Source organism: Pyrus communis, chromosome 2 (assembly GCF_963583255.1).
Source record: "Pyrus communis chromosome 2, drPyrComm1.1, whole genome shotgun sequence".
NCBI lineage: Eukaryota > Viridiplantae > Streptophyta > Magnoliopsida > Rosales > Rosaceae > Pyrus > Pyrus communis.
Window position 1 is genome coordinate 11,815,526 of NC_084804.1, and position 16,214 is coordinate 11,831,739.

Here is a 16,214-nt window from a genome sequence, read left to right on the forward strand (position 1 = left end):
AAGTTCAAAGATGTCTTATTTTTGAAAAATTCTAAGGTGATCGGCCGAAGGATATGGCACGCAAAATGATTGGTCACATCAAGTCATTTTAGCAGAGTTTAAGTCTGAAGAAATTTTTAGTTGTGACGGAAACACGAATAGTACACTTACTTGTTTTTATGTAAGTGGTGGAAAATTTTAATTTTTAATTTATTAATATTTTAACACACATATCCTATCATTTATATAGAGACACGTGGTATATCATCTCGTGTGACGGTCACATCGAAAAATCTCTCGTCTAGCAACGTGTGGTTAAGACGAGGAAACGTGTCACAAGCAAACACGACAAGCAAAAAGAAAAGAACATCTAGAAGAGTGCAGCGGATGTTCTGACGCTTGATTTTCAAATAAAACAAGCAGCAGCAGCAGCAGCAGCAGCATGTGAACGGAGTTGATCATGTCTTTACCAAAGCACTTGCAAAATCAAGTAACAATTAATCAGATTAATTAACTAGAAATTCAAATGGAAAAATTTGTAAACATTTTCATTCGACAAAATTAGCCAATTGGCTAACGAAATTGACAAATTTGCCAAATGCCCATGGAAATTCAAAATTCAAGAACCACAAACATAAGCATATAATAAAAAGTAAATGAAAAACAGAAAAACCTTGCGACCAAAAAAAACAAAGGAAATTCAGAAAAAACTTGGTACTTTCCGGTAGCTCTCGGAAGCCGACCCAATGAAGCTTTCGGCGGGCCCGGCAGCAGCAATCCATTGAGCTTATTGGAAGTCAGAGGCAGCAGAAGATTCAAGGCATTACGCGTCCTTTAATGGTCACGTGTGAAATTCCAAGCGTCAAGTAAGGATTATTAGATCCGACTTATTTGTGCCTTGGACAAAGGGAAACACTCCATGAAAAAATAACAGATCATCATGCAACTCAAAACCATGACATTTCATTATATGCTCCTGCTGCTGTTCGCATTGCCACTGATCAAAACGACATCAATATCTCCAGGAAAACAAGCAGAATCACTCATCAAATGGAAGGACGACTTGTCGTCATCATCATGGCCACCTTCGCCACTCAATTCATGGTCCCTCACCAACCTCAACACCCTCTGCAACTGGACTGCCATTGCCTGCACCAAAACCAACAGAGTCTCCAAAATAGACCTCTCCAATATGCAAATTACTGGAACACTCGCTCTCTTCGATTTTTCTCTATTTCCGAATCTCACCCACTTGAACCTGAGTGGCAACTATTTCCGAGGGCCTATACCATCTGCCATTGGAAATCTCTCCAGGCTCACAACTTTGGACTTGGGCAAAACATTTTATGACAAGACTCGGAACCGATTCTCTGGCCCAATTCCGGACAATATAGGTTTGATTTCTGGTCTTCAATATATTGACCTGAGTTGGAATCTTCTGGAAGGGAAAATTCCACCCTCTTTAGGCAAACTCAGGGAGCTCCAGTTCCTTGATCTTTCATTCAACTCCTTAAACTCTTCAATTCCTTCTGAGCTTGGTCTTTGTACAAACCTCACCCACTTGTCCCTGTCTTCCAATAAACTCAATGGGGAACTGCCTCTGTCCTTGTCCAATCTGAAAAGCCTCGTTCAATTGAATTTACATGATAATCGATTTATTGGTCAAAACCTTCCTTCTCTAGTCTCCAATTGGACGGAATTGGTCTTCTTGTACCTTCATAAAAATGGCTTCAGCGGAACCATTTTAGCAGAAACTGGGCAGTTGAGGCAATTGCAATATCTGAGGCTTTATTCCAATGAATTCAGTGGAGAGATTCCTCAAAGTCTAGGCAAATTGACTCAACTTCAGGTACTCGATCTCTCCGATAACCCCTTGACAGGAGAGATTCCTCAGAGTCTAGGCAAATTGACTATGCTTCAGCAATTGCATTTGTCCTATACCCAATTGACAGGAGAGATTCCTCAGAGTCTAGGCAAATTGACTCAACTTCAGCGACTCACTCTCACCAATAACCACTTGACAGGAGAGATTCCTCAGAGTCTAGGCAATTTGACTCAGCTTCAGCTACTCTATTTGTCCAATAACCACTTGACAGGAGAGATTCCTCAGAGTCTAGGCAATTTCTCTCGCCTTCGTGAACTCGATTTGTCCGCTAACAACTTCACAGGAGTGATCCCACGGATTTCAGGTATGTTGGACCTCAAGCTTCTTTCATTGTCTAATAACAATTTGACAAGGGTAGTACCAACTCATCTGTTTCTCGCCGTAGGCTTAACAGGTTTGGTCTACATGAATCTCAGCAGCAATTCACTATCGGGTGCAATACCATCAGGATTGCGCATGCTCACAAGATTAGAGGTTTTCAATGCCTCACGCAATCATCTCTCAGGCGAAATCCCATCAGCATTAGATAACATGTCAAATCTAAGTAGATATGACTTTTCGTATAACAACTTGACAGGGCCATTACCAACCCGTGGCATTTTCGAAAATGCGCCAACAAGTGCTTTTGTTGGTAACTATGGCTTGTGGAGTCATGCAGATGGACGAACTGAATGTAAGTCTTCCAGTACACATTCCAAAGGGGCTAACAAGAATAAAGTATCCATTATCCTTTATTCCTTTTGCGGTTTTGCAACTGTTGCAATTGCCATTTTTTTCTTTCTTATGTTTCGCAAGAAGTCCACGATCCGGCCTCAAGTAATCAAAACTTCTCAAAACTTTGAGAGTTTTGAAGCAATGATATTGCAAGAGGAAGTAAAATTTACGTTTGCAAAAGTTGTGAAGGCTATAGATGACTTTCATGAGAAATACTGCATTGGCGAAGGAGGTTTTGGAAAGGTTTACAAGGCAGAGCTCCAATCAGGCCAAGTTGTTGCAGTTAAGAGGCTTAACACGGACGACTCTAATGACGTTCCAGCGATCAATCTTCAAAGTTTTCAGAATGAAATCCGAACTTTGACAACTATCCGGCATCGAAACGTCATAAGACTATATGGCTTCTCTACAAGGAAAGGTTGCATATTCTTGCTTTATGAATACTTAGAGAGAGGCAGCCTCGGAAAAGCATTGTATGGGGTAAAAGGGGTTACTGAACTTGGCTGGCCAACAAGGGTAAAAATTGTGCAAGGACTTGCTCATGCACTTTCTTATCTGCACCATGACTGCTCACCACCAATTATGCATCGTGATGTAACTGTCAATAATGTATTGCTCGAGCGGGATTTTGAGCCCCGACTCTCAGATTTTGGAACAGCAAAACTATTGAGTATTGATTCATCCAACTGGACCAACATTGTTGGTACGCTAGGATACATGGCCCCAGGTAATGTAAAATTTTTAATGTTGTGCAACTTTGTACTATCTTTTGTAGAGTTGACATATTTTGTCCTCTTTATACGCAGAGCTTGCATATATTATGCAGGTGACGGACAAGTGTGATGTTTATAGCTTCGGAGTGGTGGCACTAGAAGTCATGATGGGAAGGCACCCCAGGGATATGCTAGAGTCCCAGCTATTAGAATCATCAACGTCAATGAAAGGAAATGCAGACTCGCTTCTAAAAGATGTGTTAGATCAACGACTAGAGCATCCAACCAATGAATTGGCAAAGGCAGTGGTGCTTGTAATGAGTATAGCACTGGCTTGTATACGGACGCGTCCTGGGTTACGTCCAACAATGCATTTTGTGTCACAAAATCTATCAGCTCAGAGTCTTCCTTGCCTTCCTGAGCCATTTGGTATGCTTACCATCAACAAGCTATCGGCCCTTCAAAACTAGAAGAAAATAGAGAACATGTAGCTCCAACTTCACATTAGAATTCTTGCTGCAAGCAGTCTATCAAATAAGGAGAAGTTGTGGAATTTTATTTTTTTTAATTTTTTTCTTGATGTTTACAACAAACTTCATAAACATGTAATTGATATCTGCACCACCCTGATTACTACAGAGTGTTGCAAATTGTGTTTGGTAATGTGGAATTCGTACTTGCATGAATAACCAGTTACACACAAGTGTTCTATCGAGATATTTTCTTTTTTGGTTTGATTTTCCTATTTGTCGTCATTGATATTGTGATTGTAATTATCTCTCTATCAAGGACCACTAGAAAATGTACCCGCACTTTGCTGCGGGGATTGAATGCATTAATCGGGACTTGAAACATGCATGAATAATTTCTACACAAAGTAACTGAAATGACAGTACAGTATGTAAGAACCAATGAAGTGATACTTTGCTTGCTATACATGGATATCCATGCTATAAGAAACATTCATTTGCAGATCGTATTATGTCCTTAATATTGTACTTATAGTTTCAAGTAACCAGACCACTCCAAGACAAAGATAAAGCATATAGTTTGTTTACAAATCAAAACGAAGTGCTGCCATAATGTACGACTAAAAAAATGCCTCTTAATGTCGTCTTGCAAGAAAGGAATGCAGTTTGAAAACAACCCAAAAAACACCCTAGAAATCTTTACCACCCCAATATTACTAAATAAAAGCATAAATGGACAGGATCCCTCCCTAATTTTGTAACAAAAATTCTAACAAAGAGTATCAGGCTCCAAAGGTCTTATCTTTGGCATAAATATGTACACTGAAAGTTTAGTTCGAATGAAACAAATATGCATGTAAAGTAAAAGGCATCAACGCTACATGCACTGTTTTACAACCATCTCAAGTTGTTGACACAATGCTTAAAATATTCGAGACTCAAATATTTTCACACAAACAGAACACCTCACCTAAACAATAACCGAAGTTGTGGTATCTGAATTAAGCAGGCATACACTTTGCAAGGCTTTCTTCAATATCATCTCATATTTTCTTTTCATCTTTCCTATATGATACAATAAACCGTTCATATTCAGACGTAAATAAGAGAATCTGTCACACTGTACTATTTACTATTACAGACTTTACCGTTGCTAGTCCTGAACAAAAATGCAAGTGCAGCTGCTCTTAATCGAGAACTTCATCAAATAAACAATAATAAAATTTAATGTAATCTGTCAAAAACCCAAAAAAAAAAAAAAAACAAAAAAAAAGTGATCATTTGAAGGCACCGTAATGCCTTCGCCATCGTACACTTGCAGCATGTAACTGATGATCTGTTCAATGAAATCATTTGTTTCGATAAAATGGTTAAAATACAGTAAATACAATGATATCCAATTTATGAGAAATCATGCAGAAGCAAATGTAAATGATAATGGAATCATGAATGCGAATGAGAAACACAAACTTGCCAAAAAGAAAACCAGTTATAGCGTGCAAAGATACTCGCATTGTATTTTTTTCTCGCATCATTCATTTCGCAACACGTTTAAAAAAATTTGTTTGAAAAAGCTTTGCTATGATGATTAGGTTTTGCAAAAAATAATACGAAAAAAATACAGAAACAATTACTGAAACGAAAGAATAATGGCCTAGTAATGGCAAAATACACTCCTCAACAATGCACACGAACTGTGAGTTGAAATTTTGAAACATTCGACAACAAAAAGAAAGAAGCAAAATTCAAAGAAAAGAAAGAGATGCTCACTCAAAAAGAAAGAAGAAACAATACCAGGCTTCTTCTCTTCGGCGTCCAGAATTCCATCGCTGACTCCTTCAACCTTAAACGTATTTAAAGTACAAAATGGAAAAAAAACCCAGTAGAAATCATCCCATAGAATTAAATCATCCAAGTAAAATTAGACCATGGACACAAAACGAAATGAAGGCAGTTTAATCTGACTTAATCAGTGACTTACTAAATAATCTTGGAATCTGTCCCATGCAAGCGTTCGACTTCAAACCCCATCCTCATTGCCCCTGTAATATGTAGACATAAAGAAAACGAAATCGTCTTTAAGTTATCAATCAAATCATTTGCTTGGCTAAAAAGGTTAAAATACAATAAATATATTCACATCCAATTTATGAGATATCATGCAAAAGCAAATGTAAATGATTATAGAATCATGAATGCGAATAAGAAACACAAACTTGCCAAAAAGAAGACCTATTATAGTGTGTCAAGATACTCGCAGCATATAGTGTCAAGATAATTGCAACAAAATTTCCATCCAATGACTCAACACTCAGATCAAAGTCAAATAAAAGCTGTCGCTTCATAATTTCTAATTTTAATTCCTTATTAGCCTCAGTGAGCAATTCACCAATTTCAATCTCTTCCTAGAACTTTTATACTTATCTCTGTGGTAGAATTGAGAAAGAAAAAAAAATACTCAAATTCAAGTCAAGAAAATGCAAATCCGTATTTCTAGCATTTAACTGATCAAAGAGAAAACTAAAAGCATAATCCTTTAACCGTACAATGGAAATCTCACTATGCTAAAACAAATTCAAATCAAGAAAATGCAAATCCGTATTTCTAGCATTGAACTGATGAAAGAGAAAACTAAAAGCATAATCCTTCAACCGTACAACAGCAATCTCACTATGCTAAAACAACCATCAATTTCTTGAACAATGTCCATAGTGCATACCGTGAGAATTGAACTGTAGAGCCTGGGACATTTGATTAATTTCATCTGTGAAAACAAATCTTTTATCCTCCCTTAAACTAACCTTAATAAATATACCATTGATAAGTCAATAGTCAAAATCCTCATATAATAATTTTTCATTGATAATAAGCCAAAAGATAGATACTCAAACATATAATGGGTATAAAAGTACAACAACAACAACAACAAAGCCTTTTCCCACCAAGTGGGGTCAGTTGTATGTGTTAAGGAATGTAGTATAAAAGATTCAGTTTGTAATAAACCCTAGAAATAGGTAATGTGTGCTGTGCATGGCTGTAATAATTAGTTGAGAGTATTATGACAGGTGGCAAGTTAGTTAGAAGAATATAGTTATGTGTGAGTGGGAAAGGATATATATAAGTAACACAATTGTAATCTATTTTTACTGAGAAATGAAAATTCATTTCACAACATGGTATCCAGAGCCTTCTGTCTAACGACTTCACCCTGATTCCCGCGCCCTCTTCTTCTTTTTCGCTGAGCTTTCTTCCTCCCTAAGCTTCCTCGCTAAGCTTTCCTCTTCCTTTCCAAGCTTCCTCGCTAAGCTTTCTTCTTCCCTCTTCCATGGCGACCTCGGCTTCTCCCTCTTCTGAAACGGCCACACCGATCAATCCTCAAATTTCTGATCCTAGCTCAAGATCAAGCTCTACGCCTTCAATTACAATTCAGAATATCGGATCTATGGTGCCGATCAAGCTGACCACCACCAATTATCTCACTTGGAGTGCGCTTTTTGCTCCGATCTTCCGTCGCTACAACCTCACCAGAATTCTTGATGGATCAGTGCCTCCTCGATCACAGTTCCTCTCCGATGCTGCTGGAAATTCGGTTCTCAATCCGGCATATGTTTCTTGGTTTGAAAACGATCAGAACATCCTCATCTGGATAAATTCCACACTTTCTGAATCGATCATTCCCTACACTGTTAGATTTACGAACTCCAGAGAACTTTGGGCCAAGTTGGAATCAAGACTCGCTGCAGCATCTCAATCGCACATTCATGAGCTTCGATCACGTCTTCGTGGCATCTCGAAAGGTGATTCCACCGCTGCTCAGTACCTTCAACAAATTGAAGCGATCACAGATGCACTTGCTAGTGCCGGAGCTCCAGTTGAAGATTCTGAGCTCATTTCTGTTACACTCCATGGATTACCACCAGATTATGACTCACTCGTTGATGCGATCCAGTTTCGGCTTGGCTCCACTACAATTGATGAATTGCACGGTATTCTTCTCAGTAAGGAGATACAGTTAGCAAATCGGAAGAAAACTACTCCAAATGTGCAAATTCAGGCCTATAATTCCACTGCCGGAATTCTTCCTACTCCAACTTCTCAAGCCTTTGTTGCTCAAGGTCGTGGCAGTGATCGCAACTTCTCTCAAGGCCGAAACTTCTCATCCTCAAAATATGGTCAAGGTCGAGGTAACTTCAGATCTAATAACTTTCGTCCAAATTATTCTCGTAACAACTTTCAGCGTTACATTCGTGGTGGTCGAAGCAACTTTACCTTGTCTGGCCGAAAGAATCCATGTCAAATTTGTCGACAATTTGAGCATGATGCTCTCGACTGCCCTCAGCGCATGAATCCACATTACTCTAGTGCTTCCTCTCCTTCTGCTATGGCTGCACATGCACAGTCTCCTCAACCTACCTGGTTTATTGATTCTGGCGCCAGTACTCATATGACAAATTCCTACACCAATCTCCAGAATCCTGAGCCCTACTCCGGTCCTGAGCAGGTCTACATTGGAGACGGCAAAGGTTTGCCTATTCTCCACTCTGGTTCCTCTACATTACTTACTCCTAATCATCACTTTCAGCTTCGAAATGTGTTGCATGTACCTGATTTGAAATAACATTTACTTTCTGCAAATCAGTTTCTTGTTGACAATTGGTGTTCTATGCATCTTTATCCTTTTCACTTCATTGTGAAGGATATTTCTTCGGGGAAGATGCTCTTTAAAGTTCTTGTAAAAGATGGCTTTTATTCATTGCAATCCCAACCTTCCAATTCAGCACTCAACTCTCACAATGTTTTTGCTGCATCAACTCATGCTTCTCGGACTCTATGGCACCATAGGCTTGGCCATCCTTCACTAAAGACACTAAATAAGTTGGCTGCCAAATCTTGTATTTCTGTCTCTAGTGGATCAACTAATTCCTTTTGTAATGGTTGTGTTTTAAGCAAGAACTCTAGATTGCCATTTACCTCTGTACCGTGTCACACAAGTAAGCCATTAGAGCTCCTTCACACAGATGTTTGGGGGCCAGCGCCTACTACTTCTTTTACTCAATACAGATATTATGTCATCTTTGTCGACGATTTTACTAAATATTGTTGGCTCTATCCTTTGCAATGCAAATAAGATGTGTTTTCTACCTTTGTCAAGTTCAAAACTCTTGTTGAGACCTTGCTGCATACTAAAATTATTGCTCTCAGATCAGATTCTGGTGGGGAGTATCTTAGCACTTCATTCTCCAATTTTCTAGTCACACATGGTATTCATCATCAACTCAGTTGCCCTCACACTCCCCAACAAAATGGTTGTGCTGAGCGCAAGCACAGACATATCGTTGAAACTGCTCGGACATTATTAACTGTTTCAAAGGTACCTCATGGTTATTGGGATCATGCATTTTCCACTACTGTGTATCTCATAAACAGGTTGCCAACTGCCTCTAGACCATCTCCGTGGGAACGTTTGTTTCGAAGATCACCAACTTATACTACGCTAAAGGTTTTTGGGTGCAGTTGCTTTCCATGGTTGCAACCTTATTCTTCTTCTAAGATGGATCCCAAAAGCAAGCAGTGTGTGTTTCTTAGCTACAGTCTCAATCATCGAGGTTACAAATGTCTCGATCCTACCACAAACAAGTTGTATATTTCCAGAAGTGTTATCTTTGATGAAGATAGCTTCCCTTTTCACAACATTGTTGATTCTCAGTGTTCTCCTCTATCACCAACTTCCCCATCTTCCAGCACCATATCTACTCACCTTACCTTCACTCAACCCATCATCAGTCCTTCCCTTACACAACCACGGCCATCTTCACCTTCATCTAACCCATCTTCACCATCTCATGTCCCTTCTCCATCGTACTCATCTTTGCATCATTCATGCTTAGTCCCAACTAATACTCATCCCATGCAGACACGGTCCAAATTCGGTATTCATAAACCAAGAGCATTTTCTGCCACTAAACACCCTCTCCCTTCGCATCTCTCTCTTGACTTTGTCCCTACCACCTATCTTCAAGCTTCCAAATATCCTCATTGGATTCAAGCCATGAAGGAAGAGTTTACCGCTTTACAACAAACTGGCACTTGGTCCCTCATTCCCCAAACCAGCCACCAAAACATCGTGGGGTGTAAGTGGGTTTTCCGAATTAAACGAAAACCTGATGGTACCATAGATAGGTACAAAGCTCGGCTAGTCGCTAAAGGTTTTCATCAACAGGAAGGACTGGACTATACTGAGACCTTTAGTCCAGTAGCAAAGCCTGTGACTATTCACATCTTACTCACTCTTGATGCTCAGTTCAATTGGCCTCTCAATCAACTTGATGTCAGCAATGCATTCCTCCATGGCACTTTATTCGAATCTGTGTCTATGCAACAACCTCCCGGTTTTGAGGACATTACTCAACCCAATCATGTGTGTCAATTGCACAAGTCCTTATACGGCCTTAAACAGGCCCCTCGCGCCTGGTATGAGAAACTCCATGCTGCTTTACGAACTCTTGGTTTTGTTGGCTCACAATCAGACCACTCATTGTTTGTCAAAAAGGATCCACTGGTCTTTGTGTTAGTCTACGTTGATGATATTATCGTCATTGGGCCATCCATTTCAGCATGCCAACATGTTATATCTCAGCTCATTTCCCTATTTCCAATCAAAGATCTTGGTGCCCTTCACTACTTTCTGGGTATTGAGGTTCATCGATCCTCTAAAGGCATATTCATTACACAAACAAAATATATTCTTGATCTTCTCAAGAAAGCTAACATGGACGACTCCAAACCCTGTGTCACTCCTCTCAGCACTGCAAAGCTGGACCATTCCTCTCCACTTCTCGAAAATCCTGTAGAATATTGATCCATCGTAGGCGCTCTCCAATATCTCACTTGGACTCGACCTGACCTCTCATTTGCTGTCAACCTTGTCTGTCAGTTCATGCACAGTCCTCGCCAATCTCATCTTCAAGCTATCAAACGGATTCTGCGATATCTGAAGGGTACCATTGATCTTGGTCTTTGGTTCTCCAAATCACCTTCTGTACCTTGTTTGAAAGCTTTCTCTGATGCGGACTGGGCTGGTTGTACGATTGATCGTAGATCAACGGGTGGCTATTGTATATTCTTGGGATCATCCATCATTAGTTGGAGTGCTAAGAAGCAACCAACTGTTGCTCGATCCTCAACAGAGGCCGAATAGGATCACTCCCCTGGGCGATGTGGGATGTCACAATCCACCCCCCTTAGGGGCCCGACGTCCTCGTCGGCACACACGCGACCAGGGTTAAGCTCTGATACCAAATTGTCACATCCCGACCTGGGGCGGATCACTTCCCGGGCCCGCTCCACCACCGTAGCACGATATTGTCCGCTTTGGGCTTACCATTCCCTCACGGTTTTGTTTTTGGGAACTCACGAGCAAATTCCCAGTGGGTCACCCATCATGGGATTGCTCTAACCCCCTTCTCGCTTAACTTCAGAGTTCCTACGGAACTCGAAGCCAGTGAGCTCCCAAAAGGCCTCGTGCTAGGTAGGGATGGGAATATACATATAAGGATCACTCCCCTGGGCGATGTGGGATGTCACACATACTTAGTAAGCATATCTAGGATTCTAATGCTACGAATATGTGTGTGCTTGCCCTTGTCGAATGAAGACCTACATATGTTCTAGAGTAGTACTTGTTAATTGCAATTAACATGTGAATCAATTTCTAGGATAAGTAAGACAACGCTAGTACTTACGATGCCTTGTGATTACTCAAACTCTTTTTGTTCTTAATGATTTCTACTTGTTAAATCTATGAACACACCATTCTAGATTGCATATTAGGGACTAAGTTAAGTTGAAAACGCCATTCTCTTAACATACTACATAAGAAAAAGTAATAGGTTGAGTTCTAACATTGAGCCAACTTGAGTATCTTCATCCGAACATGAAAGGAATTTGAATGAAACATAACATGTTTGCATGATTATTTGGTGGTGGGTAGCAATTCCCCTAACTCGTTTTTCTTAATTTGTGAACTACTTAAAAATCTGTTTTTGTCCTGTTTTTTGTTCGATTTAATTTAAATAGAAAATCAACTCCAAAAATCCCAAATATTTGTGTGAGTGTAGCTCTGTGTGTCTAGTATCTGAATATAAAATTTCGTAGACTTTAGATAAGTGTAAGTCGGTCTAATAATTATTTTTCAGTGGCTGGTCAATAGGGGCAGCAGCCCAGTTTTTGTGACATTTTAAGTAGTTAGATAAAACAATCTTCTGCGGAAAAGACCCTTATTTTCATATGCTACAATTGACAAATCTTAGTGTTAATAAGGAAATTCAATAGGACATTTGTGTGCTACTTTGTCGTGTGCTTTTAATCCTATCAAGAACTAGACAATATTTATGAAACATAACCAAGAACTAGACACTATTTATGAAAGTGGGCCAATAACTAGACATTATTTATGAAACCAGACAAAAAAAAAGACTATTTATGAAACTGGACCCAATAACTAGGTACTATTTATGAAACATGACCAAGAACTAGACACTATTTATGAAAGTAGACAAAAAACTAGGCATTAGTTATGAAATTGGACCAATAAATAGTATAGTACTGTTCAGTTTCATAAATAGTATTTTTAGTTTCATAAACAGTGTACAAGTCTCGCGTGTCAGGTTATTTTTATATATATATTTTTAAATTGTGTCATTTTCATTAAAAATTAAGGGTTTTTTTTGTCATTTTTATTAAAATTTAATTCTTTTTCATTAAATAAAGTTATAGCATGGTTTTTTGTTAAAATAAACTTAGCCCCAATGGTGGATCCAGGAAATAATACTAAGGGGGTAAGCAAGAATAGCATGCGCAACGCGCAAATTTTTTTTACCAGAAATAGCATGCATATCGCCATTTCATTGAGTCTTGGTAGGCCTGAAGTCATTTGAAAAGGCATATTGCACACCTGTTAATGCCTCATTTGCGAGGGTAACTAACATGTTCCAAAGCTACTCTCATATGAATGCTTAACAAAGAAACACACTTATCTTGAACACACTAACTATGTTTGATATCATTGCATCCTATTAAAATGTTTGTCCAACAATGATGATGCTTTGTTATTCAATGAGATCACTATTTCATTCACTCTTATTTCAGACATTTTATCAAACAGTTGGAGGGCATGTATGATGCCAACTCTAATCTTCAAAAGGGCAACACCGACGGTATCCATGGACATTCACCAAAGTTCAGAAGGTCAGCACCCAAGGTATCCATGGACGTTCACCGAAGTTTGAGGAGTCAGCTGACCCCCTGCCCCTCAATGCATCCGACACTGCTTGGCCCAAGCCATTTTCATGAAAATTCCATATTTTCTATTGATGACATATCATATGATTTACAAATTGGATAAATAAAAATTATTCAGCCTAGCACTATCCTTAGTTTATAAGGGATGCCTAAAATTCTCAATGGACGCAGTCGTCACAACTGTCTCTCTCAGTCTGGTTCATGTCTTAAGTCAATAATGCAGAGAAATGAGCTTAGACAGTTGTGGCCACGCGTACGGTCCATTGAAATAATACATAACTTTCTCGAGTTTTCTTCTTTTAGAGATATTTTTATGGACTTATGTAACGAAAACGAATAAGGTTATCACACTATTTAATTAATCACCTATATATATGGATAATAAATTAAACACGAATTCACATCCGGGATAGTGAAAACAAACATGTTCTTGAAGTATAATTGTCATCTAAAACAATGGCAGTACATTGTTTTTACTAAGTTATTGTTCATAGCAAACAATGAGATGAAATGAAAATAAGGTCAAATGTCAAAAATAACTCTGAACACAAGTTATGTGCAAGTATTTTGATTAGAAAACTTAACGTAGTTAGGATGAGATAACAAATTAATGATTTCGAAAAGTTAATATGATAAATTTCTTAAAATGTTAGTTCATATGATAAATTGATAATGGTATATAAATTCATATGATATTTTTAAAATATTTCATGTAGGAAAATGGTCCATATTTCTAATTACATTAGAAAATGTATAGTACGAGTCCCATAACATTAATTACATAGGGAGATTAAACCTAACTTGGACCACTCCCAAAGAAAGGCACCCCTAATTCCTATACATGCACATGCAAAACCAACCATATGATAATATCCTACACATAATTCTCCAATCCACCAAATGATTGACACCGTATTAACTTTTGTTGGCAAAGGAAAAGGATGCTTGCCGGATCCTTTTTTGAGGATTTTGTGATCGTGATCGTTCATTGTACATCGTGCAGTTAAAAATCATTTTAAATTTTAAAATTAAATATAAATAATACCTATGAAAACTAACCGTACGATGTAACAATCACGATTACAGAATCTTTATGATCCCCATGAAAAAATCCGGTGAAGATCCTTTTCCGTTGGCAAGTACTAAAGTTGGTCTACCCTCATACAGAATTTATTGCATCCTATTAACGGAGGAAGATGCAAAATTGCAGTTGAATGATGTTATTGATACCTAAACTTGCATCGATGGACAATATATACCCCACTTCATAATGTGGCGGCAACAACTTCATGATCAAGAAATTATTGCCCTTGCAAACTGAAAAAATAAAAATAAAAAATGTTAAAGAGACTATTTCAAAATAAGGTTTTCTGTCATTTTATAATTTAACGTTTATTTTCGTGTTAAGATATTATGCAAAAAATATGAGATGATAAATATTTGACGAAGAGTTTCATTTTTAAGAAAGTCTCTTTACCATTTGTTAAAAAATAAAAAATAAAAAATAATAAAAAAGGAGAAGCTATTGTCGCCGATGTGAACAACAATAATGTGGGGAAAAAATCCGGTGAAGATCCTTTTCCATTGGCAAGTACTAAAGTTGGTCCAGCCTCGAACAGAATTTATTGCATCCTATTAATGGAGGAAGATGCAAAATTGCAGTTGAATGATGTTATTGATACCTAAACTTGCATCGATGGACAGTATATACCCCACTTCATAATGTGGCGGCGACAACTTCATGATCAAGAAATTATTGCCCTTGTAACTGAAAAAATAAAAATAAAAAATGTTAAAGAGACTATTTCAAAATGAGGTTTTTTGTCATTTTATAGTTTAACATTTATTTTCGTGTTAAGATATTATGCAAAAAATATGAGATGATAAATATTCGATGAAGAGTTTCATTTTTAAGAAAGTCTCTTTAGCATTTGTTAAAAAATAAAAAATAAAAAAAATAAAAATGAAGAAGTTATTGTCGTCGATGTGAACATCAATAATGTGGGGGAAAAATCCGGTGAAGATCCTTTTCCGTTGGCAAGTGCTAAAGTTGGTCCACCCTCGAACAGAATTTATTGCATCCTATTAACGGAGGGAGATGCAAAATTGCAGTTGAATGATGTTATTGATACCTAAACTTGCATCGATGGACAATATATACCCCACTTCATAATGTGGCGGCGACAACTTCATGATCAATAAATTATTGCCCTTGTAACTGAAAAAATAAAAATAAAAAATGTTAAAGAGACTATTTCAAAATGAGGTTTTTTGTCATTTTATAGTTTAACGTTTATTTTCGTGTTAAGATATTATGCAAAAAACATGAGATAACAAATATTCGACGAAGAGTTTCATTTTTAAGAAAATCTCTTTAGCATTTGTTTAAAAAAAATAAAAATAAAAAAAAAATAAAAAAAGTTATTGTCTTCGATATGAACAGCAATAATGTGGGGATAGAAACCACTATATTTGCGAATTGGGGAAAATTGCAAATTCCTTTTTCCCTTCACATAAACACACATGATCATTTATACCATTTTGAACGAATAGACAAAAAATGATCAATTGACATAAATAACCAATTTTGAATTGGGGAAAATTGCAAATTCCTTTTTTCCTTCTCATAAACACACATGATCATTTATACCATTTTGAACGAATAGACAAAAAATAACCAATTGACATAAATAAAAAGAAGTGTGGAAAAGGAGGAAAAAAATGTGTTCAGATATTATTTCCCACAAAAAAGTTATGTATACGTTGAAAAGAAAAATTATATATGCCACACACAAGTGAGACTAATATATATTGGTTTGAAGGATAATATGAACGGTTAGTCTACGTACGGTACCTTTATTCCTTCACATAAACACACATGATCATTTATACCATTTTGAATGAATAGACAAAAAATAATTAACCAATTGACATAAATAAAAAGAAGTGTGAAAAAGGAGGGAAAAATGTGTTCAGATATTATTTCCCACAAAAGTTATGTATACGTTGAAAAGAAAAATTATATATGCCACAGACAAGTGAGATTAATATATATTAGTTTGAAAGATAATATGAACGGTTAGTCTACGGTACCTTTAATGTGACAGCCAGTTCCGGATTATTCGTACCGTAGGGGTGAAATGAGGGTTTTGC

At 37.6% G+C, this 16,214-nt stretch overlaps 1 protein-coding gene and 1 long non-coding RNA gene across 2 annotated transcripts; one reads left to right on the top strand and one right to left on the bottom strand.

Moving 5' to 3' along the window:
- The first annotated feature begins 488 nt into the window (after window positions 1-488).
- On the top strand, window positions 489-4,006 carry LOC137726938 (MDIS1-interacting receptor like kinase 2-like). Its single transcript, XM_068465891.1, has 2 exons — window positions 489-3,305; window positions 3,385-4,006. Exons 1-2 carry the CDS (start codon window positions 920-922, stop codon window positions 3,759-3,761), a joined length of 2,763 nt encoding a protein of 920 aa, XP_068321992.1. The 5' UTR covers window positions 489-919; the 3' UTR covers window positions 3,762-4,006.
- Window positions 4,007-4,510: 504 nt separating this feature from the next.
- Window positions 4,511-6,656, bottom strand: LOC137722297 (uncharacterized). Its single transcript, XR_011066751.1, has 3 exons — window positions 5,743-6,656; window positions 5,532-5,604; window positions 4,511-4,826 (listed from the first exon to the last, which is right to left on the bottom strand). It is a non-coding gene; the product is annotated as an uncharacterized lncRNA (long non-coding RNA).
- Window positions 6,657-16,214: the final 9,558 nt, after the last annotated feature.